The sequence below is a fragment of the Raphanus sativus genome, chromosome 4, assembly GCF_000801105.2.
Source record: "Raphanus sativus cultivar WK10039 chromosome 4, ASM80110v3, whole genome shotgun sequence".
NCBI lineage: Eukaryota > Viridiplantae > Streptophyta > Magnoliopsida > Brassicales > Brassicaceae > Raphanus > Raphanus sativus.
The window spans coordinates 33,267,971-33,291,495 of NC_079514.1; the positions used below are offsets into that span (position 1 = coordinate 33,267,971).

The 23,525-nt window shown below is 35.5% G+C and overlaps 5 protein-coding genes and 1 non-coding gene across 8 annotated transcripts; 4 read left to right on the forward strand and 2 right to left on the reverse strand.

Moving 5' to 3' along the window:
• The first annotated feature begins 1,635 nt into the window (after nucleotides 1-1,635).
• Nucleotides 1,636-5,600, forward strand: LOC108855391 (MADS-box protein SVP-like). Its single transcript, XM_018629199.2, has 9 exons — nucleotides 1,636-2,041; nucleotides 2,752-2,830; nucleotides 3,268-3,332; nucleotides 3,414-3,513; nucleotides 3,631-3,672; nucleotides 3,764-3,805; nucleotides 4,054-4,095; nucleotides 4,182-4,336; nucleotides 5,365-5,600. The coding sequence occupies exons 1-9, from the start codon at nucleotides 1,860-1,862 to the stop codon at nucleotides 5,387-5,389; spliced, it is 732 nt and encodes a 243-aa protein (XP_018484701.1). The 5' UTR covers nucleotides 1,636-1,859; the 3' UTR covers nucleotides 5,390-5,600.
• A 2,088-nt stretch (nucleotides 5,601-7,688) lies between these two features.
• Nucleotides 7,689-11,147, forward strand: LOC108855676 (protein NETWORKED 2D-like). The gene is made up of 2 exons (XM_018629551.2): nucleotides 7,689-8,014; nucleotides 8,185-11,147. The coding sequence occupies exons 1-2, from the start codon at nucleotides 7,921-7,923 to the stop codon at nucleotides 10,779-10,781; spliced, it is 2,691 nt and encodes an 896-aa protein (XP_018485053.2). The 5' UTR covers nucleotides 7,689-7,920; the 3' UTR covers nucleotides 10,782-11,147.
• A 632-nt stretch (nucleotides 11,148-11,779) lies between these two features.
• On the forward strand, nucleotides 11,780-11,852 carry TRNAA-CGC (transfer RNA alanine (anticodon CGC)). The gene has a single exon. It is a non-coding gene; the product is annotated as a tRNA-Ala (tRNA).
• Nucleotides 11,853-12,511: 659 nt separating this feature from the next.
• On the forward strand, nucleotides 12,512-16,183 carry LOC108852655 (KH domain-containing protein HEN4-like). The gene is made up of 7 exons (XM_018626152.2): nucleotides 12,512-13,335; nucleotides 14,049-14,462; nucleotides 14,552-14,800; nucleotides 14,975-15,118; nucleotides 15,218-15,411; nucleotides 15,499-15,607; nucleotides 15,816-16,183. The coding sequence occupies exons 1-7, from the start codon at nucleotides 12,733-12,735 to the stop codon at nucleotides 15,942-15,944; spliced, it is 1,842 nt and encodes a 613-aa protein (XP_018481654.1). The 5' UTR covers nucleotides 12,512-12,732; the 3' UTR covers nucleotides 15,945-16,183.
• A 1,245-nt stretch (nucleotides 16,184-17,428) lies between these two features.
• Nucleotides 17,429-19,044, reverse strand: LOC108853215 (plant UBX domain-containing protein 5-like). Of its 2 annotated transcripts, none has more exons than XM_018626661.2 (4): nucleotides 18,567-19,044; nucleotides 18,195-18,381; nucleotides 17,977-18,075; nucleotides 17,429-17,896 (listed from the first exon to the last, which is right to left on the reverse strand). In XM_018626661.2, exons 1-4 carry the CDS (start codon nucleotides 18,950-18,952, stop codon nucleotides 17,531-17,533), a joined length of 1,038 nt encoding a protein of 345 aa, XP_018482163.1. In that variant the 5' UTR covers nucleotides 18,953-19,044; the 3' UTR covers nucleotides 17,429-17,530. The 2 variants fall into 2 exon arrangements, with proteins under 2 accessions (XP_018482163.1, XP_018482162.1); XM_018626660.2 differs by having other exon boundaries at nucleotides 17,434-17,899; nucleotides 18,567-19,043.
• A 1,219-nt stretch (nucleotides 19,045-20,263) lies between these two features.
• Nucleotides 20,264-22,441, reverse strand: LOC108853344 (plant UBX domain-containing protein 5). Of its 2 annotated transcripts, none has more exons than XM_057007329.1 (4): nucleotides 21,980-22,441; nucleotides 21,086-21,299; nucleotides 20,888-20,986; nucleotides 20,264-20,788 (listed from the first exon to the last, which is right to left on the reverse strand). In XM_057007329.1, exons 1-4 carry the CDS (start codon nucleotides 22,357-22,359, stop codon nucleotides 20,423-20,425), a joined length of 1,059 nt encoding a protein of 352 aa, XP_056863309.1. In that variant the 5' UTR covers nucleotides 22,360-22,441; the 3' UTR covers nucleotides 20,264-20,422. The 2 variants fall into 2 exon arrangements, with proteins under 2 accessions (XP_056863309.1, XP_018482267.2); XM_018626765.2 differs by having other exon boundaries at nucleotides 20,264-20,791.
• Between the last annotated feature and the right edge of the window lie 1,084 nt (nucleotides 22,442-23,525).

A 23,525-nucleotide genomic window follows, 5' to 3' on the forward strand; every position in this document is an offset into this window, starting at 1 on the left:
TGACCAATCAAAACCCAAAAGAGAACAGTCCCGTGCGGCCCATACTGTTCAATTTTTAAAATGTAAATGATTCAGAAAATATTGAAGCGTTTCAATCTCTGTGTTGTTTAGCACTCATCTACGTATGCATCCTTTTTCTATGGCGTGGATTGGATGACATGATGGATGTTCAATCGAATTTTACGTAACCAAAAATTATACAAATAAAACATTAGTTGGTCAATCTAGCCAGAGAGTAAGACAAATCTTTAAAAGTTAAACGAAATTAGAAACTAAAAAATTCATTATATGAGAAATACATTATGGAGGTGTATTAAAAATTGTATTTGAAAAGATTCAGTTTCGATAACTTTTAGATGAATAAGAAAGTTATCATGACGAAAGTTAAAGCAAAAAAAAAAAACAAAGTTATCATGATTTTAATTAAATAGTCTAGAATACATTACCAAGCAAAATCATATAATTTGGATTTTATATTTTTGATTACTAAACCCCACAAAAACATTTATCATATTATTTTTTCTAAAATTTATGATTTTAAATATTTTTAATAACATTATAGTTTAAAATCACAAGTTCAATAATATTATTATTTTAAATTAATATTTGAATAATAAATAATTTATCATTTTAATATAAATTGCTCCAGTTTTTAAATTTAATACATTCTCCTAATTTGGAATGTTCAATGAAACCTTAGAAGATTTGTAAAGATTTAATCATTTAAGATTGTTGTCTATTTTGAGTTAAAATGATAAAATTTTACAACATTAAATTTCTAAAATACATGGATTGAAATGGAATCCAAATGGTTTGATTTCAAATCATTCCAACACAAGATTAGTATAAATGTGTTGTATCATTAAAGTAATAATCCAATCGAATATTATGAACAACAAAACAATGACTATTTCCAAAAAAAAAAATTTAACACAAAAAGAATTGTTAGGAAAGTAAATTTCTATATTTTAAAAAGATCTTGTTAGAAACTTAGAATCAAATAGTAAGTTTTAGTTTAGTCAAACATTTTAGTTGTGTGTATAATTAGCTTAAGTCATTTTTACTGCAATTTTTTTGTATGATTTTTGAGTATTCCCAAACAAACACTTCTCTTCTCATTGGAGACTAAAATCTATTTCCTCACCACATCCAATAACTACCACACACACACGCACCAATATTTAAGATATATAATAATAATATTAAATTTGTTCTTTCCAAAAATAATCACTTAAGAAACCCATCGTATTGATAATATTATCAAATAATAGACCCCTCTCGTAAGTCTCTCCATAAATATATATATCACCGTCACCAATCAAGCTCCTTTCATGTCTACTTCTTTCCTTGACCTCAGAGGTGGAAAATTAAGAATTTATATTGCTTTAGCTAGTTTAAAAAATATATATATATAATTCCTTTAGCTTTTTAGTTTTATTTATTTATTTTTCTTTCTGAGTTTTTGTTTGAACCTATTCAGTCGTAATTATGGATTCATCATCTAGATGTGAGTTTAATTTCCTTTCTTTTAAATCTTCAAAGCTAGGGTTTTTACTGTCTTGAAAATCATATTATTCTTCTAAATTTAGCAAAAAAACGCACATTACTTTCCATTTCAGTCGTCTTGTCACACTCTCTCTCATCTTTAAAGTCTCCTTTTTTAGCAATAATTCTCTCTCCCTCTCTCATAATTTTTTTCCTTCTGGTTCTTCCTCTCTCTCTTTACTTTCTCTTTAATCACTCATTCTTGAATCTTAATTCAAGATCTTCCTTCTCTTCATCCCATTCATACTTTTCCTCTTGGGTTTTCAGGATCAAATAAAAGTTATTGTTTTAGGGTTTTTCTTTCCTTTTTTACGATGGCGAGAGAGAAGATTCAGATCAGAAAAATCGACAACGCGACGGCGAGACAAGTAACTTTCTCTAAACGAAGAAGAGGTCTTTTCAAAAAAGCTGAAGAGCTCTCCGTTCTCTGCGACGCAGATGTTGCCCTCATCGTCTTCTCTTCCACCGGAAAGCTCTTCGAGTTTTGTAGCTCAAGGTCTCTCTCTATCTTTGTCATTAACATTCAAAATCTTTGAAAGAACCGTCCTCTAGATCCAGAAAAAGCTTTATGTATATGTTATACACAGAAGTTTACTGTATCAAACCGTATTGGACCACTTACTTTTTATTTAAGAATATTAATGACCAAACATTCATAAATAAAACTGGTTAACTCTTCATTTAGGGAAAATTAGGTATCTACGTACAGTAATATTCAAGATAATGCAAATATTATCATTTGTATATAATGCTATATTTTTTTGTATAATTTTGTATATAAAGTTATTGTGGATGATATATGGAAGCCATCAATGTCATATTTATTTATAAATATGTGGTGACCATAAATTTCTAGATGTTGGGAATCTAAAACTACTTATCATAAAGATATGATTTTAGATTTCTGACCCACTAGTTATCAGTTCAGTTCCTATCTTCGGGACATCTATACACATACACGCTCACATATAAGTATAGATGTTAATTAAAAACAGTGTTAACAGTGAAATACTGTCTGTATGAGAATTAGATTGTTTTTTTGTGAATTTTTGGTAGCTTTTGATTTCACATTTTGGGTACATTGTCGCTATTTTTATATCGTATAGGGACAAATCAATGATGTTGCTGTTATAACATCATGGTAGATCATTAACAGTCTAATGTAGTAAGGTACTTATTAGAATGTGTTTTCATAATATACTGAAGCATGAGGGAAGTATTAGAGAGGCATAACTTGCAGTCAAAGAACTTGGAGAAGCTTGATCAGCCATCTCTGGAGTTACAGGTTAGCTTTGCTATTCTCTAACTATACAATCTATTCCCTTATTTTAACATTTAAACCCAAAAAAAATCCATTCCGTTATTTTAACATTTAGACCAAAAAAAAAATATTCTGTTATATTACCATTTTTAATTAATGTATCCTAAATTCCTAATGTACATAAGTTTGATCAAGAAACTCTAAAACATTATTCTGATAGGACCCAAGCACTATATTGATTGTATGTGATTAGACTATATGCGATCCAAACGAACTAAGAGTGTTAAAGAGACTTGGTTTATGATTCTCTGTATAATTAAAGTTTGGTTTAAAAATTTTCTTACATGATTAATGGTTGCGAGCTCTCTAAGGCTAAGCTATAGACATGTAGAATTAGTCATGTGTAGAGATTTACCTGAATTGATTTGCTCAAGTGCCTAAGTCAATGTTTTATTTGTTAGCTGGTTGAGAACAGTGACAACGCCCGGTTGAGCAAAGAAATTGCAGATAAGAGCCACCAACTAAGGTACACTATAGATGCATATTCTACGAATTTTTTCCTAACCATCATTTTTCCAAGTGTGTGTTTATATATAATTCTATGTAGGCAAATGAGAGGAGAGGAACTTCAAGGACTTAACATTGAAGAGCTGCAACAGCTGGAAAAGGCCCTTGAAGCTGGTTTGTCGCGCGTGATTGGAACAAAGGTTGTCTTTTACCTATTAATTGCTGATGTTAAAAGTAGTACAACAGTATGGTACAATGTACAAGATTTCTCTAAGCTTACGGATATGTAACTTACTATGACAAGATGTTGTTTTCAGAGCGAGAAGATTATGAATGAGATCAGCGACCTTCAAAGAAAGGTAAAAAAATATCAAAATGAGGTTTATTATGATTCATATCATTAGCAATTTGTGATAGTTCAAATATTCTCTCTTTAATTTTGGTGTTTAGGGAATGCAACTGATGGATGAGAACAAGCGGCTAAGGCAGCAAGTACGCATCTTATCCTATATTTGTCCTATAGCCATATCTTTGATCATATTTTGACTTAAATGGCTAAACCAAGCATGGTTAAATAGTGTATTTGTGTCTAATGAAAATATAAAATAGCTAGTTAGTCCCTAAGTTTAAAGCAGTGTACACTTGGTCCTAGATGTGGGAGTACTGTGGATGGTTTTGGTTCAACTTGATGATATTGATATTTTTCTTTCATGTTTTTTTTTTCAATCTTGATTTTGCAGGGAACACAACTAACAGAAGAGAACGAGCGGCTAGGCGAGCAAGTAAGTCGGTATTATTTCGAACATGTTTTTTTTTTTGTTTTTTGGTTTAATGCTAATTTTGGAATTTTTATCTGGTTACGGTGAAGATATATAATAATATGCATGAAAGATACGGTGGAGTTGAGTCGGAGAACACCGCCGTGTACGAGGAAGGCCACTCGTCGGAGTCCATTACCAACGCTGGAAACTCCACCGGTGCTCCTGTTGACTCCGAGAGCTCCGATACTTCCCTTAGGCTCGGGTAACTCATTATTTTTCACTATATCTCTTAATTTTGTTACTTTTCCTGATTTAATAAGTTGACATGATTTTTATTTGTAAAAACTAATCTCTAAAAAGAAGAGTATATCCCTAAATAATCATATGTTTATCATTTATTTAGTGATTGATTAGACTTTAATCTGCACATACGCCTATATGTATTTTCAAAAATATGTTGCTATTAGTTTTCATGTCACTATGTCATCGTATAGTTAATCATATTTTATATATTTTATATGTATCATTATATAAGTAACCATATAATTAATACTATTATATACATACCATCATATAAATAATCACATTTATTATATTTTTAAAAATTAATGTAAAATGTAAAATTCATAATTTAAATTGGTATTTGATATTGGTTTTGTATTGTATTTTTTTATATATATTGAAAATATTTTTTAAAATGATTATTGAAAAATATTTTAGTAAAAATAAAATTTTGAGTATATTTTTGAATCAATTATTTATATAAATCAATTTTAAATATTATTTTGATTTGAAATATGTATATCAATTTTAAGTTTTGTTTTATGATTATTTTTGCAAAAATCGGTTTTTAGGCCATCATCATTGCAGGTTTCTTAGGAGAAAATAATAAATTGTTTCTTAACTTTTCCTTAATTTTTAACTCAAAAGTTAAAAAACTTTTTCAAACTTCTAAATACTACTCAAAAGTTAATTTTGCACTGTTAGCAGACTCCACCGATACATAACGACCTGCGATTGATTCGCTTTTTGTTTTTTTTTTCAAAAACACCGGTTCACGGTTTCAGCGTTAATGATGGTCTTATGGCGTGTTCCTTATTTTATATGATATTGAACATTATGTATTTAAATCTAACGTGCAAAATAGACCATTAGTTTACGGTTTGTTTGGGGTTCAGAAGAAAAAAAGAAAGTGTACGGTTTGTTTTGCAAATGTCACTGAAATATATAGCCATTTTACTTGAATCACCCTAAAGGAACTAAAATGATTTAATGTTTGGTTTCTTGCAGCTTACGCTTACCGTATGGCGGTTAGTTGGAACCACAAAAAGAAGTTGATGGAGTGAGGACATAATTCTCTGTGATTTCTCTTGTTTTATGTAAGTTTTTGTCTGAAGAAGAGGTTCCTTTTATGGTCTCTATGATATATTAGCTCTGGCATTTCTGTGTTATCATCGACAGACTGTGGATGGACATCGTAAATTCTTCTTTTTCTTTTTATCAAATATGTGAGTTATCATTCGAAACTAATGAAGCAAGAGGTACAAGACATCGAAACTAAAACAAAACACAAAGGTTGTAATCTACCACAAAAAAAAAAGTTAGACTAGAACAACAATCGTAAGACCAATTAAAATTAGGATCTAATTTCAACTGATGCTAGGTTGAATAAAATGAAACAAAAGCAAATTCCAAAACTGAAATGAGTGAGGCATTGTGAGAGAGTTGACATCCCTGCAAGCTAAAACACGACACCATCCAAAAGGCGAGCTTCAACTATCAACAGGTGAATGAAGGCTGACCATACCCTGCCCCAGCCATTGACAAAGGTAGAATTAGAAACTAATATATTTTCTTATTCAAAAAAAAAAGAGATAAAAACTAAACTGAAAGGCCTTTTTCTTGAATCTTCAGCATACTTAGAGCATCATTAACCCCCATTGCTTAAAATGGGGTGCTTAACATTTTTTTTTTGTTTTTTTCGGATTTAAAAGAAAAAAAAATTAATAGATGAATCACTTGCGAGCCACCATGTGTTAGTGGGACCCGCAGAACAGTGCAAACAACAGCAAAATTGAACGCTTATTTAAACTATTCTTCGTCTTCTGCTCTTCTCTTTCCTTCTTTTTTTGACTAAAATAATAACAAGCACCCCCTAGAATCTAGGGTTAATGATGCTCTTACCACTATCCATGATTCACTGAAGCAGAGGCTCCAAGCTCACGGGAATAGAGAAAAATCAGAGTTAGCAGGCGGAGGTAATTGAGGCGACCGTGCCCCGGCCACTAAACCAGCAACTCTAGAGGGCGTCTAAAGCATTGAATCGAGGAGGAAGGTGGAGCACGAAAATTAATTATTTTTTACATGAACTAGTTATTGAGAATTTTCTAGTTATTTCCTACCTGTAAGTGTCGCAAAGGCAAAAGAAATTATTTATTGAGTTTATCTCCTAAGGTGAACTATATGTTCAGCAATCAATAGCATTTTGTTATTTAATATTACATATCTTTTAGAAAAGAAATAAAATAATAAAAAATGTCAAATTATATTATGTTTTTAAAATTAAAAAAATATTAATAGTTGCCAACCTTTTTAAAAAATATTTTTAGCGCCAGCAAAACATTAAACCATAAATCTTTGGATAAACCTTAAACCGTAAATTATAAAAACTAAACACTAAATCTTAAAAATATTAAACCCCTAAACTCTAAATCCTTGGATAAATCTTAAAACCTAAAGTTTATATAAACCCTAGGATTTATTAAAAAATATATTTTTTGATATTTTAACACCATCGGTAAAACTCTAAACTCTAAATCTTAAAAACTAATTCATAAACACTAAAATCTAAACCGTAGGTAAGAGTTTAGGATTTAAGATTATGATTTAGTGTTAGGCGTTTAGTATTTTGTTGATGGGGTTAAAAATATGTTTTAAAATTATTTCATACCACAGTTACTATTTTTTATTTTATTTTAAAAGTATAATATAATTTGGTAAATTTTCATTATTTTGTTCTGTTTTCTAAGATCATCTATTTTTAAATAAGTGTTATTTTGACATTTTCAAAAATGACGGATATATATATATATATATATATAAAAGTTGTTATTAGTTACACATTTCTGACTAATAGTATTTGAAATAAATAATATTATTTATGAAAATAAATTTTGAAAAGAAAACAATCGGTAGATTCTTTGCACCAGAAAGAAGGTTCTAGTCGGACCTTTGACCGTTTCATCGAAACGTATCCGGTTTCATGGTTAAACCATCGTCAAAAAGAGAGGAAAAGGTTCTGTAAAGATCCAATTAATTGAACACCTTTTTTGTTAGTAAAATATCACAAAAGACGACCATTTCACATTCCTTTTTTTTATTTTCTAGCAGTATTTAAATATCTTCTCGTTAGCTGACATGTTCTGTAACACGTTTGGTACAGAAGAATAATCGGAGAGAATGCTTCCGACCAGGACGCTGGCACTATAACATTGGTTGATAAAGACATTCATAAAAGTCAATATTCCCAAATATCCATTAATTAATTCGAGTAATAAATAAATGAGTCCTAAAAAGAAAATTAAAATCTTTTAACTAAAATTTTAGGCAGAAGACCGAGGTTTGCTCCCACCCATGATCCAATCAAACAGAGAGACAGATCAAAAGAGATTAATACAAGTCCTAACTTTCATTGTTTGGTCTTAAAAGGCTTCACCGAAAATTTCTCTTCCTTTTCCTACCTATTGAGATCTAGAGAGAGAAAAGAAAGAAACACACACACATACATATGTCATAATAAGTTTTTTTTCTCTGTTTCTGTTACGGTGATAGAGGAAGAAGAAGAAGATGCTGCAGAGAGCTGCGAGTAATGCGTATTCATGGTGGTGGGCGAGTCATATCCGTACCAAACAATCTAAATGGCTCGAACAAAACCTTCAAGGTCTCTCTCCTTTGATCTATCTTCCATCTCCATATATGTCCTCTGTTTTTTTTATTGTTTTGATTTAAACATATGATTCGTTTTCTCTGTAACCGTTTTTTTTTTCTCTTTTGTTATAAAGTTGGCATCTTTATGATCTTAAAAAAAAAAACTCTTTTTGAAAAAAACAGATATCGAAGAGAAGGTGCAGTACGTGTTGACGCTATTACAAGAAGATGGAGACTCCTTCGCCAAACGCGCGGAGATGTATTACAAGAAGAGACCAGAGCTCATAACCTTCGTGGAAGAAACATTCAGAGCATACAGAGCATTAGCCGAGCGTTACGACAAGATCTCCACCGAGCTCCAAAACGCAAACACCACCATCGCCTCCGCTTTCCCCGACCAAGTCCCAAACTTCGCCATGGACGACGACGACGACGCACCCTCCTCCAAATTCTCCAAAAGACCCAACTTCCCGGGTCCTGGTAGTGCTCCCAACGTCCCCAAGCTGCCTGTTAAAGACCTGAAGAGCGCGGTGAGAGTGGCGACCAAGAAGCTTCAGCCGAGGAAGTCCATGAAGTACACGGGCGGGGCGACGAACGTGGTCGTGAAAACCTCGGGGCTGAGTAAGTCCGAGGCCATGGGGGAGATCGATAAGCTGCAGAAGGAGATTCTGTCGCTGCAGACGGAGAAGGAGTTCGTGAAGAGCTCTTACGAGAAAGGTTTGTCTAAGTACTGGGAGTTCGAGAAGAGCATCAAGGAGAAGCAGGAGAGGATCTGCGGGTTGCAGGATGAGTTTGGGGAGAGCGTGGCGATCGAAGACGAGGAAGCGAGGAGGTTGATGACCGAGACCGCGATCAAGTCGTGTCAGGAGAAGCTGGTGGAGCTGCAGGAGAAGCAGGAGAAGAGTTACGAGGAAGCTAGAGAGGAGCATGTGAAGATTGTTGAGTCTAAAGAGAAGCTGAGGTCTATGGCTAGCCAGCTTCTAGGGGAGGAGAGTGTCGTCCCTCCTGAAGAAGATGATGAGGTTGGGAGTAGTTTGGAGCATGAGATGAGAGAGATGACTAGGAAGAAGCAAGAGCTGGAGTCTGTGAAGGAGAAGATCAGAGAGCATTTCGAGTCCGGTGTGAACTCTTCTCTGGATGCAACCGAGATGGCTGAGAGAGTCGATGAGCTTGTGAACAAAGTGATTAGTTTGGAGAGCGCGGTTTCATCGCAGACCGCTTTGATACAGAGGCTGAGGAACGAGACCAACGGTCTCCAGACGCAGATCAGTAGTCTGGAGACGGATAAGGCTGTGCTTGCTGATGACAAGAGTGATCTGAGGAAGAAGCTGAGGGAAATGGAGGAGAAGCTCAAGGCGTTGCAGGACTTGGACAGGAACGTTATGGTTAAGAGTAGCAGCCTGAGTACGGACTTCGATAAAGCGTGTAGTAATCTTGATAACCTCTCTACTGGGAAGTTGGATGAGGTGAAGCCAGAGAGTGTGTCTGATCTGGCAGTGGAGAAGAGTGAAAGCTCTGAGCAGACAACAAGAGTTGCAGAAGATATCATCATCCCAAGTAAATGTTCAGAATCTACTGAAAAGATTGGTTCTGCTTCAGAGATGCAGTCTGAGAAGACAGCAGACTCAGTTCTTGATAATGTTTTAGAGAAACAGCCTGAACCAGACAAGACAGACTCAGTTCTTGATAATGTTATAGAGGAACAGTCTGAATCAGACAAGAAAGATTCTGTTCCAGATAATGTCTTAGAGAAGAAGATATCTTCTAAGAAGGAGGGAGAGAGTGAACCAGACTGGAAAGAGATGTTCATGAAAGGAATGGAGAACAGAGAGAAGCATCTGCTCACAGAGTACACAACCATCCTAAGAAGCTACAAGGACATGAAGAAAGACCTAGAGGAGACGAAAACAAAGAACGCCACAAAGGACGACGAGATCAAGCTGCTCAGAGAGAAAATGATCCTCCTGCAGAAAGGTCTAGCAGACAGCAACGAGCTTCTGGAGAGCCAGATGTCGAACGACGACTACTCCACCGGTTTCATGGCCGCCGAGAACGAGAGCATGTCCCTTGTCGAGGAACAGTTCAGGCTCAACATCGACGAGCTGCTCGAGGAGAACCTCGACTTCTGGCTGAGGTTCAGCACGGCGTTCGGGCAGATACAGAGCTACGACACTTCCATAGAAGATCTACAAGCCGAGATATCGAAGCTGGAGCAGAGGAAGAAGCAGGACGGGAGCAGCACTGCTAAGTACGCTCTCAGATCAGACGTAAGACCGCTTTTCAGACACTTGAGGGAGATCAACACAGACCTCGGCCTCTGGCTCGAGAAAGGAGCTGCACTCAAGGAAGAGCTCAAGTCGAGATTCGAGTCTCTATGCAACATACAGGAGGAGATCACGAAGGCGTTGAAGTCGAGCGCGGAGGACGATGATTTCAAGTTCACGAGCTACCAGGCCGCAAAGTTCCAAGGGGAGGTGTTGAACATGAAGCAGGAGAACAACAAGGTGGCGGACGAGCTGCAGGCGGGGCTTGATCACATCACCACGCTTCAGCTGGAGATTGACAAGACGCTGGGGATGCTGACGGATGAGTACGCGCTTTCGGGTTCGAAGAACAGGTCGGAGCTCGACCTGCAGCACTCGGATAGTAGGTCCAGAGTGCCGTTGAGGTCTTTCATCTTTGGGTCCAAACAGAAGAAAACAAAGCCGTCTATATTCTCGTGCATGCATCCTTCGCTATACAGAAAGATGAAGACTTCTTCTTCTTCTACACCAACGTAATAGGTAATATAATATATATATAATACACATACCATCTAAGAGAGTTTAATTTGATTCTTATACTGTAAACTTAATTCAGATTCATGGAGGATTTGATTTATTGATTTTTTTTTTTTTTGACTTTGTATTTTCCCTAGGGAGAATGAACCTTTTTATCTCCTTTTTTCTTGGATTGTGAGATTGAAACAATAGTTTTGTGTGTTGGCTTATCCTTATTGAGTATTGGTAGATTGACCGGTTGTAAACTTATAACTGGTGAAGCAAGAGGATATTGTCTCCCAGTTTTTTTTTTTTTAATTTTCTTATTCAAAAGTTTGTATGTCAAGAACCATTACAAGTAACAGAGTTTGTGATTTTGTTTGTTCATTTGTGTTTTCATGATGGTATGAATACAGTATACAGACAACAGTTCTGCAACCATCTTATGAGACATTGTCTCTCAAATCTGAGTGTAAAAATGAGACTGAACATTTCATTTTAGAATTTTTTTTTTACATTCCTAAACAGTATACAGAAAAGTTTGATCATCAGCAAAAAAAAAAAAGAAAAATGCTTTATGAAAAAAGCTTATAAACATTTTTGCTTAAACCAATCCACAAACCATTAGAGTTATCTTTTGAATATCTATCTCCATGGAACCCTAAACCCCATCAAGAGGGAGCCCATTTACGATCGCAGAAACTCTCTAGAAGATTCCTCCACCATCTTCGATATCTATTCGTCGTGCTTTGTGGGAATCAAAAAGGCAAACCACTTTCAATCATATAAACGTGTGAGTCAAGCAAAACATCACAAACACTTTGTAACGAAGTTGTAACCATGTTGCCTGAGCCAACGGTCCAGAAGCCATTAAAAACTTTAACGATGACGAGACCGAAGCTTCTCTATTCACCTGAGATTCCTCATCCTTCACTGGGGTCTACTTCTTCAGTTGCACGAGTTTGTTTTCATCACTCGTTATAAGCTTAATAATATATTTGTATAACAATATATCAATCGGGGATGTAGCTCATATGGTAGAGCGCTCGCTTCGCATGCGAGAGGCACGGGGTTCGATTCCCCGCATCTCCATTTTTCCCCGCATCTCCATTTTTTTGTTTATTCTTTTCCTTGCTGGGTTATCCGAAAGCCAGTTTATGGGCCTTTATAGTTTATAATTATATCCACCATTAAACTATTTAAACTCACTTTCCAATCACACAAGGCCATTTTTTCTTTGGCTAGACTAACTTCGACAAGATCAACACTCCTAACTTGGAGTCAGACGAATCCTGTAACACAGAAATAATGAAATTTAATGTTACACAGAGGAGGACCAGATTCGGAAAATTCTAGTGAATTATCTTCCTTTTTTTATTGATAAATTTTCCAGTTGATACATCTGTTGCAGTGACAGGATATTAAGCCACGATTAAGTGACTATTAAGACGTAACTTATATTACATAGTTTTAAGCGTGCTCAACCTTACATTTGGTAAAAAGCAGTTTGCACAGGGCCCATATTTAGTAGGAGCCGGGCTTGCCCAAGTTATCCAAATAAAATTCAAACAATGGAAGTCAAGCTCGACCGTGTTTTACTAGAACACTAGAACGAAATCAGAAAATTTATTACATGAATACCATAAAATGACATATATAAACTTCAAAATCATTTCTTTCCCAAGTCAATCAGCAAAACTATTATTACTATATATACCGTTGAGCAAATAAAATGAAATACTTCCCTTAAACGCCGCTGTCTTTTAATGTCCACAATGCAAGCAAATACTTAAGCGTCTGAAACGAATCGCTAATTTTCGTTAAAACTTTCCTTTCGTGTAAAAAAGGCGAAAATGATGGTGATATGATAAATTTTACGCGTTTCCCATAAACGAAACTAGTCTTACCATTTTTGACTTACACTGAAGAAGAGAACCAAGAGTCCTTCCTCCCTTTGCTAAACTTCGCTACCATGAATAACCTAAGCGGAGCAACAACAACCACCACCGCATCGAATCAGAACCGACGAACGCAGCAGCAGCGACGGCCCGTGATCCACGTGTTACCAGACGAGGTGGCGTTACGAGTCGTCTGCCACGGGTCGGTTATAGGCGGCATAATCGGATCAAACGGCCACGTCGTCTCCACGCTCCGGCGCGAGACCGGCGCAAAAATCCACTGCCAGTCTCCGACCAACGGTTCCGATCACTGGGTCGTGTTCATCGTCGGCTCGACCGCGGTTAACAAAAGCATCCTACTTACCGATAGAGTCGGAGAGTTCTCTTCCGGCGGCGAGCACGAGGGTTGGGTGACTTGCGACGTCTCCGGTGCTCAGACGGCGCTGATCAGGGTTTTGGAGAGGTCGTGGGCGGTTCTTGCGGCGAAGGATAGCGGCGGAGTGGTGGAGGGGGATGATAAAGAGGCTTACTGTGGGATTCTAGCTGATCGGAGTCAGATTGGTGCTGTTTTGGGGTTGGGAGGGAAGAACGTTGAGTGGATGAGGAGAAACTCTGGGGCGATGATTAGGGTTTTGCCTCCTCCGAGTTGTGGTACGAACAGTGATGAACTGATTCAGGTATTGTGTTCTGTCTCCTATGATCACTTTTGGAAGTCAAAACATAAAGTCAAAGTCTTTGGTGTCTCAGTCAACTGTTGGTCAACGCATGGCTTTTTGTAAAATTGGTATATATAATATTACACAACATGTGACAATGTGTAGAAGTAGAAGAAGCAATGACATGGTGGTGATGAACGTTCCAAGTGTTTATGCAAAAGCTTTTGTGTTGAATAATATTTTTATATAATAACTCTGGCGAACTAAATTCATTTTGCTACTGCGTTCAGGTTCGGGTTGAATTTTCTTTAAGTCTCTTTTAGGTTTTTTTTTTTTTTTTGGTAAAATGTCTCTTTTAGGTTTTAACATGTTGATAGTTAATAATAGTTCGGGGGTTGAGTAAATTTTGTAGCTGTTTATAAGATTCATTGTGGATTCAAACTCATTTTAGATTCGGTTAATAATATTTAAGGTTAGATATTTTTAAGGTCTATTTTGGATCCAAACTTATTTTGAGTTCGGTTAAGAAAAGTTTATATTATGTATTTTTAATGGTCGGATCAGAATAAACATGTAATTGAATATTTAAATAGTTATTTAGGTTTGTGAAAATTTAGATTATGTATTTTTGAAGTGTTTATGGTATTCTTTTTCTGAAAAGTTAAAATTAACTTTTGTGTTGCATTTTTGGATTTGATTATATAGTGAATGTCTGTTTTATGTTCTGTACATAGATAACTGGCGATGTCTTGGCTGTGAAGAAGGCACTGGTTATGGTATCAAATTTTCTTCAGAATAGTCCACCTCTCAATGGCTACACACCGCCACTTTGCAGCAAGGCCTATGATTCATCTACCGGCGATCCTCACTCTGAGTATTTTCCAAGCCTGCGCTCTTTATTGCCCAATGCTTCTGAAACTGCTGCAGCCAATACTCTATTACCATCAAGAAACCGTTTTCAGGACTCAAAAGATACATACCGGAAGGTTGTGCTCAAACTAATCTGCACAAGTGTTGCAGCTGGAGGCATAATTGGGAAACAAGGAACTATCATCAGAGCTATGCAGAATGAAGCAGGTGCGTCTATTTCCATCGGAGCTCCACTAAAAGCATCCGGTGAACGTGTTGTTACCATTACTGCACGTGAGGTATAGCTTTTAATCTCCTTTCTGCTTGCTGCTACATTTTGATGTAATCACAATCTTAACTCGCTTTGTTTTTTTTTTCTTTTTCCTAGAGCCTTGAGTCAGGGCACTCTCCTGCACAAAAGGCTCTGTGTCTTGTCTTTGCAAGATCTGTTGAGATTGATGTTGGGAAAAGTCTGTTCCCGGGTGCTTTAGTTAAAGCTAAGCTACTGGTACCTTCACAGTTTGCTAATGACTTTGTTGGAAACAGAGAAACTGTTATAGTAACTGGTGTTGATGTACACATTCCAGTAGGTAGCCAGATTCTAGACTGTCTTTCAGAAAATGAACTGATGATTGAGGTAAGCGCATGTTTTTCTTGTAATTAGTAAGTATAAGCTTTTATTATTACATATAAAGACAAGTTATTATCTCTTTTGTTTATTATTAGATTATGGTTTTTCTTGTAATTAGTAAGTATAAGCTTTTATTATTACATATAAAGACAAGTTTTTGTCTCTTTTGTTTATTATTAGATTATGGGAGAGTATAGGCATGTACAAAAGGCCTTGTGTCAGGTTTCTTCTAAGTTACGTGAGAACCTATTACTACCAAAGAAGGTCGTAGAAGAAGTGAGAGCTAGAGTTAGTAATCCATATAATCTGCAACCATCACAACAAGTAAGTGTGTTCTCTTTGCTCGTAAGCTAGACGTTTTAATGATGCGTTGCTTGCTTCCATTTGAGAACCATTTCATAATGTGTTTCAACAAAACCGCAGAACGCAGGGAGAGACGATTCTCTCTCGGCATCAGATGACCGTGAACAAGACTTGAATATGTTAAGAATCAGTACAGAAATAATGAAGTCCATCGATTGTATGCACACCGACGCGAATGAAGTCAACGGCTTGACACACGGAATGAAACAGCTTCAACTTTGTAGCAATGAATACTTGTCTTCTTTACCAACACGGTACGTTCTTGCTAGCTACAATGTAATCTATTTTATTAACAATCTCCTGGCGTTATATCTGGTGATTGATTTTGTTTTTGAAAGCAGAAGCAAAGGTGTGACTTTGAGAAACGTTACCTTGGAGCTAGCTGTGGAGAAAGATGCACTTGCTGCACTGTGTGGAAGAGATGGTTCCGGTTTAGACAATCTACAACAGGTTTTTCTTCCTTCTGTACTTTGAATCATTTTTTACATGCAAGACAAAAACCAAATAAAGTTGATAGGTTTTTTTTTTTGGTAACACATACTTCATTAATTAAAAGATAAAGAGGCCTCTGGCCCAAGTCAGCCCATTACAGGGTCCAAAGCAAAAGTTGATAGGTTTTGAAAAGCATTTTTGTTAACTTGTTGCTGCAAACCAACAGATTTCAGGAGCCAGAGTTGATGTCAATGATCATCCTGCAGGAGTTGAAGCGACGGTCTTACTCTCTGGGAATCCTGAGCAAACCCAGACAGCCATGTCTCTGTTCATTTCAGTCCTTTCTGATCAGTGATCATTCTTCACCTATTGTTGCTTTTTACAGCTCTGCTTTTGTACTTGAGATGTTGTTTTAATAAACAAAAATTTCCTGAGGTAAAACTCAATCTTTATCCCAATATTCCACTCTTTTCTCTGGAGACTAGCAGTTATCACAATCTATTGCAGTGTCTTTTTTTTTTTCTTGGGATCTCATATGCTTAAACTGTATCTTAAACGGGACTGATACAACATTTTCATGAGTTGTAGGACATCATAGAAAATTTAAACTCTATAGAGCTTTTTAATCGTATATAATGAACTCTTTTCATTCTATTAATTCAACAGTTCCCACCATAACAAAAGAAATGAACTTTAACTGGTTCCAAGTCAAAAAAATTTGTTTATATCTATCTTATTAAAACAGAAACATTCTGTTGGACCTAACATTTATTTTGTAAGTTTTTAAATTAAATACACCTTTATACTTTATAGTTAAACCTATATTAAATCATTAATGTTCCTTTCTTTATATTACTATCCATGTTTCCAAACAATATACTTATTTCTTACTACTATCAATGTTTCCAAACAATATATTTTATACTACTATCAATGTTTCCAAACAATACAATAATTAATCTTAATATTTTATATCTATCATTTTCTCTTTAAAATTTTGTAGAAACATCATAATTTCATAAATTGCAAAATAATGAACTTTAAAATTTGGATTATAAGATTACAAATTATGAAACTATTACAATTTAAATCAAATGAGATTACATATTGGTCATCCATCAGTTCAATCGGTTAGTCTTGAATTTTAGTGATTTTTGTTAATATGAATATTTTAAAAACCTAAATTGAATTGTCAGATCTCCGGATTAACCGGTATAATCACAATCGGGTTGAATTTAGAAACACTGATTTAAATGCAAAAATATTTTAAATACACTTTTTAAAAGTTACCAAAATATTTGTTAAGTTATTAGTAAAAAATTTCATCGTAAAATATTCCGCGCTTCCAAAGCGCGGGTCATAATCTAGTCTAAGAGTAAAAGAAGAGAGTTAACCACCTAAAAAGACTTTTAGCCTTCAGTGAAACAATTCAAAACAACAAAAAGTGTGTATCAATCAACATGTGCAATATGGTCTTTTTATGTGCTTAAGAAGAGGAAGAAGGTCTAGAACTTCTGGGTGAGAACAGAGTTGGAGATTCCAGCTTGGTGGATGGTCTGGTCTAAGTTATCACAATCTATTGCAGTGTCTTTTTTTTTTCTTGGGATCTCATATGCTTAAACTGTATCTTAAACGGGACTTATACAACATTTTCATGAGTTGTAGGACATCATAGAAAATTTAAACTCTATAGAGCTTTTTAATCGTATATAATGAACTCTTTTCATTCTATTAATTCAACAGTTCCCACCATAACAAAAGAAATGAACTTTAACTGGTTCCAAGTCAAAAAAAAATTGTTTATATCTAGAGTAAAAGAAGAGAGTTAACCACCTAAAAAGACTTTTAGCCTTAAGAGAAACAATTCAAAACAACAAAAAGTGTGTATCAATCAACATGTGCAATATGGTCTTTTTATGTGCTTAAGAAGAGGAAGAAGGTCTAGAACTTCTGGGTGAGAACAGAGTTGGAGATTCCAGCTTGGTGGATGGTTTGGTCTAAGTCAGTCGCCAGTGGTGTAGGAGGAGACCCCATCCCCATGATGAGTAACTGGTAGTCTCTGGAGGCAGCAGCATCTGGTGTAGCCGCGTCAATGAAGTCTCGGACATCTCTGATGGTATGGTGAGTAGTATTGAAGAGGGAGACAATGGGTGTGCCATCTGCTAATATGATCTTGATCGTGGTCGTTGGCGCTGTGGGATCGATTGTTGGTGTTGCTTCTGTGGGCAGTGAGTCGGAGGAAGCTGGTGGGACAGAGTCTGGCTCGGATAGAGTTCTTCCCACACCTTGGAATGCTTTTGTTGAATCCTGCTGTTACCAGAGAGAACTTTCAATATTTCTAAGTAAGAGAACATGCATAAAAAGCATTAAGAGAGAAATATATGTACAGAGAAGTCTTCTTGTTGACGCCTAATGAGTTTGATAACGGCACGCCGTTTGCCACCTGGCGAATCGATTACACGTGGTGAGTCCAAGTTTTCTATGTCCTGGAATCGACATGGAAAAACCCCCTATGTTAATTATCAAATCCAAGCTTATAAACTCGAAATAAAAGCACAAAACTTGAACTGAACCAAAAAAAAAAAAGAATAGAGAGATAATAAACCTGGAGATACTGTGCATATTCCGGATTATCCAATGGATATAATGTAGTATCAACATCAGTGAAACCATTCCTCCAAATAGTGATAGTGCGCGTGATCACTTGAGGTGTAACGTCCGAAAGAATTAGCCTTCTTGGTAATGATGGTTGATCTCTTGCTACATCATCTGATTCCATAGCATCGTCGTTCCTAAGAAATACAAAAAATCTTATATGTTTATGATCTAGTTAAGCAAGATTCAACATATAATAATCGCACATATTAATTGTGTTTACGAAACTAAAGATTCTTCATCTCTCTTCCTCTAAGATTCATCTAAGCGCAAGATTCAACAAAAAAAATATTCTTTAAAAAGACAATGTAACACAACTTACTCTTTATCATCGAAATCATCATCGTCATCTCCTTGAATCGCCTCTCTACTAAAGGGATTACGTGCACGAGAAGGAGGAGACCGTGGTGATCGAAACCGTATCGGCGAAGGAGGAGATGAAGCAGCAGGGATATCATCTACTCGAAGAGGATTCGAAGACTGAGTTGTTCGTGTAGGGTTTGGAACATTCGGCATGGAGGCGGCGGCGGCGACGGCGTCATTGAAGGCGGAGACTGCAGCGTTGATATCCCATTGATGAGCTTCAAGAATGTGTGTAGCGACGGCTCTCGAAGAAGATGTGATCTCGGTAGTAAAGGAGCTGATCATTTTCTCGCGAATCTCCTCTGTCGTGAGCGGCGGAAGTTTATGATGATCATCATCATCCATCGCTAGATTTCTTCTTCTTCTGATCTGTCTTTCTTTCTTTTTTTTTTCTTTCCTTCTTCTCCAACTCTCACCTCTGAGACTTAACGTTTATAACCAACTTCCGAACGCGCGTAGTCGTCTGTTTTAGAGAATGAAACGCAGCGTTTTAAAATTGAATTTTGTTTTTTTGTTTTTTTTTTAATTAAACTATGGTCTCTTGACAAGGCAAAATAACTAGTCTAGTACTACTAGTTAGGTTTTAAATCTGACAAAAATTACAATCCAAACGATACAATATTTTTTTTTAAAAGCAAATGGCTTAGAGATATAACACTCTTCTATTGCATTGCATACATGAAAATATACCCGAGAAATGAAATCTTCAAAAGCAAAACCAACAAGCAAGAAAATGAAAGAAAATCTTTCAAAATACAAATCTCTAGTTTCAACCTCAAGCTCAGATTTGTCTTTGTTCTTTCTCCTTCTCCACATGAATCAGCAATTCTGATTAACTTTATAAATACATTAATATTAGTTTCAACTTACATACATAATATAAAATTAGAAAATTACATATGAAAATTCATAGAAGTATAAATATTTAAATAAATAATAAATATAGTTCAATAAATTAGTCTATTAATTAATTTTAAAATAATAAAAGTAAATTAAGGTATATAGACACATAAAATAACAAAACAAATCCTAAATTTTAAAATATACTTTAATTTATAGAATATATTAGAAAACTAATATTAAAATAATGATAATTTATATAATAAAATTATAATTTAGATATTTAAATTATATAAATATGTATTTACTTGATAAAATAGAATATTTAAATTAATAATTATTTATATTATTGTATTATATAGTGAAATATGTTGCGATTTTTATGTTTTATTTCATCAACCATACAATATATTAATAAAATAAGAGAGGGTTTGTATATTATTTGTAATTATATTCTAATTATGATAACTATTTTAATTATTTGTAGATTGTTTTGTAACAAAATGTTTTCGTTTGTATCATGTATTTTGCTTTTTTTTTTGTTTATGTGTTATTTGAATTTTTGGTTTCATTGTTTCCTTTTCTGGAAAACACATTTTCTTTAAATATATGAATTAATAAAGAATTTTAGAAAGCTTAAAATTAGAGTAATATGTATACATTATAAATGAAATAAGAGTTAAAAACATATATAGCTGTTTAAATTAAAGCTAGGCAATTTGCATATGAAATTCTTAAAAAATAAAATACAAAAAGGCCGCTCCTTTTCGCCCAAATCAAACTTTAACTCAATAAGCGAAATGAACACTGAAAACCTAATAAAGAAAAGTCAACCCTCTTTTATTTATATCTGAAGTAAAAGAAGAGGGTTAACCACCTGAAAAACTTTTAGCCTAGAGAGAAGAAAGTCAAAACAACAAAAAGCGTGTATCTACATGTGTGTAATGTGATCGTTTATGTGCTTAAGAGGAAGGTCTAGAACTTCAGGGTGAGAACAGAGTTGGAGATGCCAGCTTGCTCGATGGTTTGGTCTAAGTCGGTCGTCAGTGGTTTAGGAGGAAACGTGCCCATGATGAGTAAATGGTAGTCTCTGGAGGCAGCATCTGGTGTAGCCGCGTCAATGAGGCCTCGAACGTCTCTGATGGTATGGTGAGTATTGAACCGGGAGTTAATGCGTGTGCCATCTGCTAGTACGATCTGGATCGAGGTTGTTGGCGCTGTGGGATCCGTTGATGGTGTTGGTTCGGTGGTCAATGAGTCGGACGAAGCTGGTGGGTCAGTAGCGACAGAGTCTGGCTCGGCTAGAGTTCTTCCCACACCTTGGAACGGTTTTGGTGAATCCTGCTGTTAAGAGGAGATATAATAACCAAAGAGCTTTCAACATTTCAGCAAGAGAATATAAATGCATAAGCATTACGAGAGAAACAGAGAGATATATACAGGGAAGTCTTCTTGTTGATGCCTAATGACTTTGACTAGGAAACGCCTTTTGCCATCTGGAGAATCGAGTACACGTGGCGACTTCAAGCTTTCTATGACCTTGATCAACATGGAAACGTATATAATATGTTAATCAAAATCCAAGTGAATAAAGCTAGAAAAAGCTGAAGTGAACAGAAAAAAAAAGAGATACTAAACCTCAAGAAAGATTGCATTTCCCGGATCATCCAATGTCGATAATGTATTATCATCCTCGAGAGTGAAACCATTCCTCCATATAGTGACAATGCGCGGGATCACTTGAGGAATTACTGAAAGAATATCGCTTACGCTTCTGACCTTTTGTCCTATTGATGATGGTAGTAGAGGAGCTCTTTCTAGATCATCATCTGATTCCTTAGCAGCCTCGTGCCTAAAATACATACAATTTATTCAAAAACCTTGAGAAATTGCCAAAAATACCATTTTCATAGTACCACTTTTCATGTTTACACTAACCACTTTTACCACTACTTTTAATGAAGGGTCTAGATTTAAAGGTTTAGGATTTAGGGTTTAGATTTGATGTTTTAGGGTTTAAGGTATATAGTTTAGGGTTTAGAGTTTAAGATTTAGGGTTTAGAGTTAAGGATTTAGGGTTTATAGTTTAGACTTTAGGGTTTATGGTTTAGGATATTGAATTTAGGGTATATAGTTTAGGGTTTAGGGTTTAGAGTTGAAGATTTTGGGTTTAGGGTTTAGAATTGGAGGTTTAGGAATTAGAATTTGGGATTAGAATTTTGAAAAACATATAAAAACAAAGATATAAAAGTTTTTACCATTTTAATAAATAAGGTATTATTGAAAATGTGTCTTTAGTGGTGGTAAAGATGAATAATGGTATCTTGAAAGTGGTATTTTTGAAAATTCCCCAAAAACCTTTTGTTATGATCTATAAAATAAGAGACATTCTTTTTTTCTCTAAGCAAGATGGTCGCAAGAAGTATCATGGATTCAACATAATCATACACAATAGTGTTCTTTCTAAATTAAAGATTCATCTCTCTTCCACAAAAGAATAAAAAAAAGAGACAATATAATTAACCAACTTACTCTCGTTCATCGAAGTCGTCATCAGCTCGTTGAATCGCTTCTCTATTAAAGGGATTACGTGCACGAGAAGGAGACCGTGGTGATCGCAACCGTATGGGCGGCGGAGAAGAAGATGAAACAGGGATATCTACTACTCCAAGATTCGAAGACTGTGTTCGTGATGAGTCTCTAGGGTTTGTAACATTTCTCCTGGCGGAGGCGGCTGCGACGGAAACGACTTCGTTGAAGGATGAGACTGCAGCGTCGATATCCCATTGATGAGCTTCAAGAAAGAGTCTAGCGAGTTGTCTCGAAGAAGATGTGATCTTAGTAATAAAGGAGATGATCATTTTCTGGTGATTCTCCTCCATCGTCGGCGGAACGTTATGATCACCATCCATCGCAGCAACGATATTGTTCTTCTTCTGATCTTTTTTTTTTCTTTCTTTCTTTCGCTCTTCTCTCTCAAACTTTCCGTTTTAAACGAACTTCAAAACGCGCGTAGTCATCTCTTTTAAAGAACAAAACGCAGCGTGTTATATATCAAACGACGTTGGTTTATTTTTTTTTTGGTGAATACAAGGGAGTAAAAACTCCCAAGTTTAATTTATTCCAACATAAATGTACTACTCGACCACATGCCTCGACTTAGGCGGGCCTGAAACATCCTCAATCAACAAAAGATTAACTTCTACTGGAACAACATCAAAAAAATGAAATCCTAATGCTAGAGAAAAAGCATAAGTAGCCAAGCCATCCGCAAGACCATTTGCTTCTCTGAAGACGTGTTTAAAACGGACTATCTAGTCCCTAGAAATAAAGCCATAGCATAGTCGTACTAGGAAGGACAAAGGATGCGTCTCCGCGATCCCTGTCTGAAAGAAACCCACCACCACAGCCGAATCCACTTCTATTTCCACACACCGAACTCTTTTCTGCCAAGCAATCAACAGGCCATAGTAGACACCCCACAGCTCAGCCAAAGGTGCAGAACAAAGCCTTATATTTAGGCTAAAACCACAGATCCAACTACCATTTTCATCTCTCAAAACCACAGACGTTGGTTTATTGAAAAGGCAGAATCACCGTTTTAGTACTAACTTTTTTTTAGGTTTTAAATTTAACAAAATTTACAATAAATTTTACAATCCAAATGATACAATAATCTTCCATTTTGTTGCTGGTTACTATTTGCTTTTGAAGTTCTTTCTCTTTTTTTTTTTAATTAAAAGCTTTCAAAATATAAATCTCTAGTTTCAAGGAATGTATTTAAGCTTCTGAAGGCAACAGAAGGTTAGGAGGACTGATATAATCTCAAACTTTACCATCTTTAAAAATAAATGGTGTCAAAGGAAGTCACCGGAGGAAGATGGTGCAGATGATCAATCACATCCACCATTAACTAATGTTCTTAATGAAAGGGTTCTGCTAAAAGATGTTGATATTATGATCGAGTGCAAATTTTACATAGAAAGTAGTTGCACAATTCTAATAATACTAGGTGTTTTCGTGCACCATGTGCAGTAAAAGAATTTTAAAATATTTTTTAATAGATAAATATAAATTA

Coding starts and splice junctions, on each gene's coding strand:
- LOC108855391 (XM_018629199.2), top strand. CDS start 1,860: ATGGCGAGAGAGAAGATTCAGATCAGAAAAATCGACAACGCGACGGCG. Junction 2,042..2,751: donor TTCGAGTTTTGTAGCTCAAG/GTCTCTCTCTAT, acceptor AATATACTGAAG/CATGAGGGAAGTATTAGAGA. Junction 3,806..4,053: donor ACAAGCGGCTAAGGCAGCAA/GTACGCATCTTA, acceptor TTGATTTTGCAG/GGAACACAACTAACAGAAGA.
- LOC108855676 (XM_018629551.2), top strand. CDS start 7,921: ATGCTGCAGAGAGCTGCGAGTAATGCGTATTCATGGTGGTGGGCGAGT. Junction 8,015..8,184: donor GCTCGAACAAAACCTTCAAG/GTCTCTCTCCTT, acceptor TGAAAAAAACAG/ATATCGAAGAGAAGGTGCAG.
- LOC108852655 (XM_018626152.2), top strand. CDS start 12,733: ATGAATAACCTAAGCGGAGCAACAACAACCACCACCGCATCGAATCAG. Junction 13,336..14,048: donor ACAGTGATGAACTGATTCAG/GTATTGTGTTCT, acceptor TTCTGTACATAG/ATAACTGGCGATGTCTTGGC. Junction 15,119..15,217: donor ATCTGCAACCATCACAACAA/GTAAGTGTGTTC, acceptor ACAAAACCGCAG/AACGCAGGGAGAGACGATTC.
- LOC108853215 (XM_018626660.2), bottom strand. CDS start 18,952: ATGGATGATGATGATCATCATAAACTTCCGCCGCTCACGACAGAGGAG. Junction 18,076..18,194: donor AATATGCACAGTATCTCCAG/GTTTATTATCTC, acceptor TGTCGATTCCAG/GACATAGAAAACTTGGACTC. Junction 17,900..17,976: donor GTCAACAAGAAGACTTCTCT/GTACATATATTT, acceptor CTCTGGTAACAG/CAGGATTCAACAAAAGCATT.
- LOC108853344 (XM_018626765.2), bottom strand. CDS start 22,359: ATGGATGGTGATCATAACGTTCCGCCGACGATGGAGGAGAATCACCAG. Junction 21,300..21,979: donor GACGACTTCGATGAACGAGA/GTAAGTTGGTTA, acceptor TATGTATTTTAG/GCACGAGGCTGCTAAGGAAT. Junction 20,987..21,085: donor GAAATGCAATCTTTCTTGAG/GTTTAGTATCTC, acceptor ATGTTGATCAAG/GTCATAGAAAGCTTGAAGTC.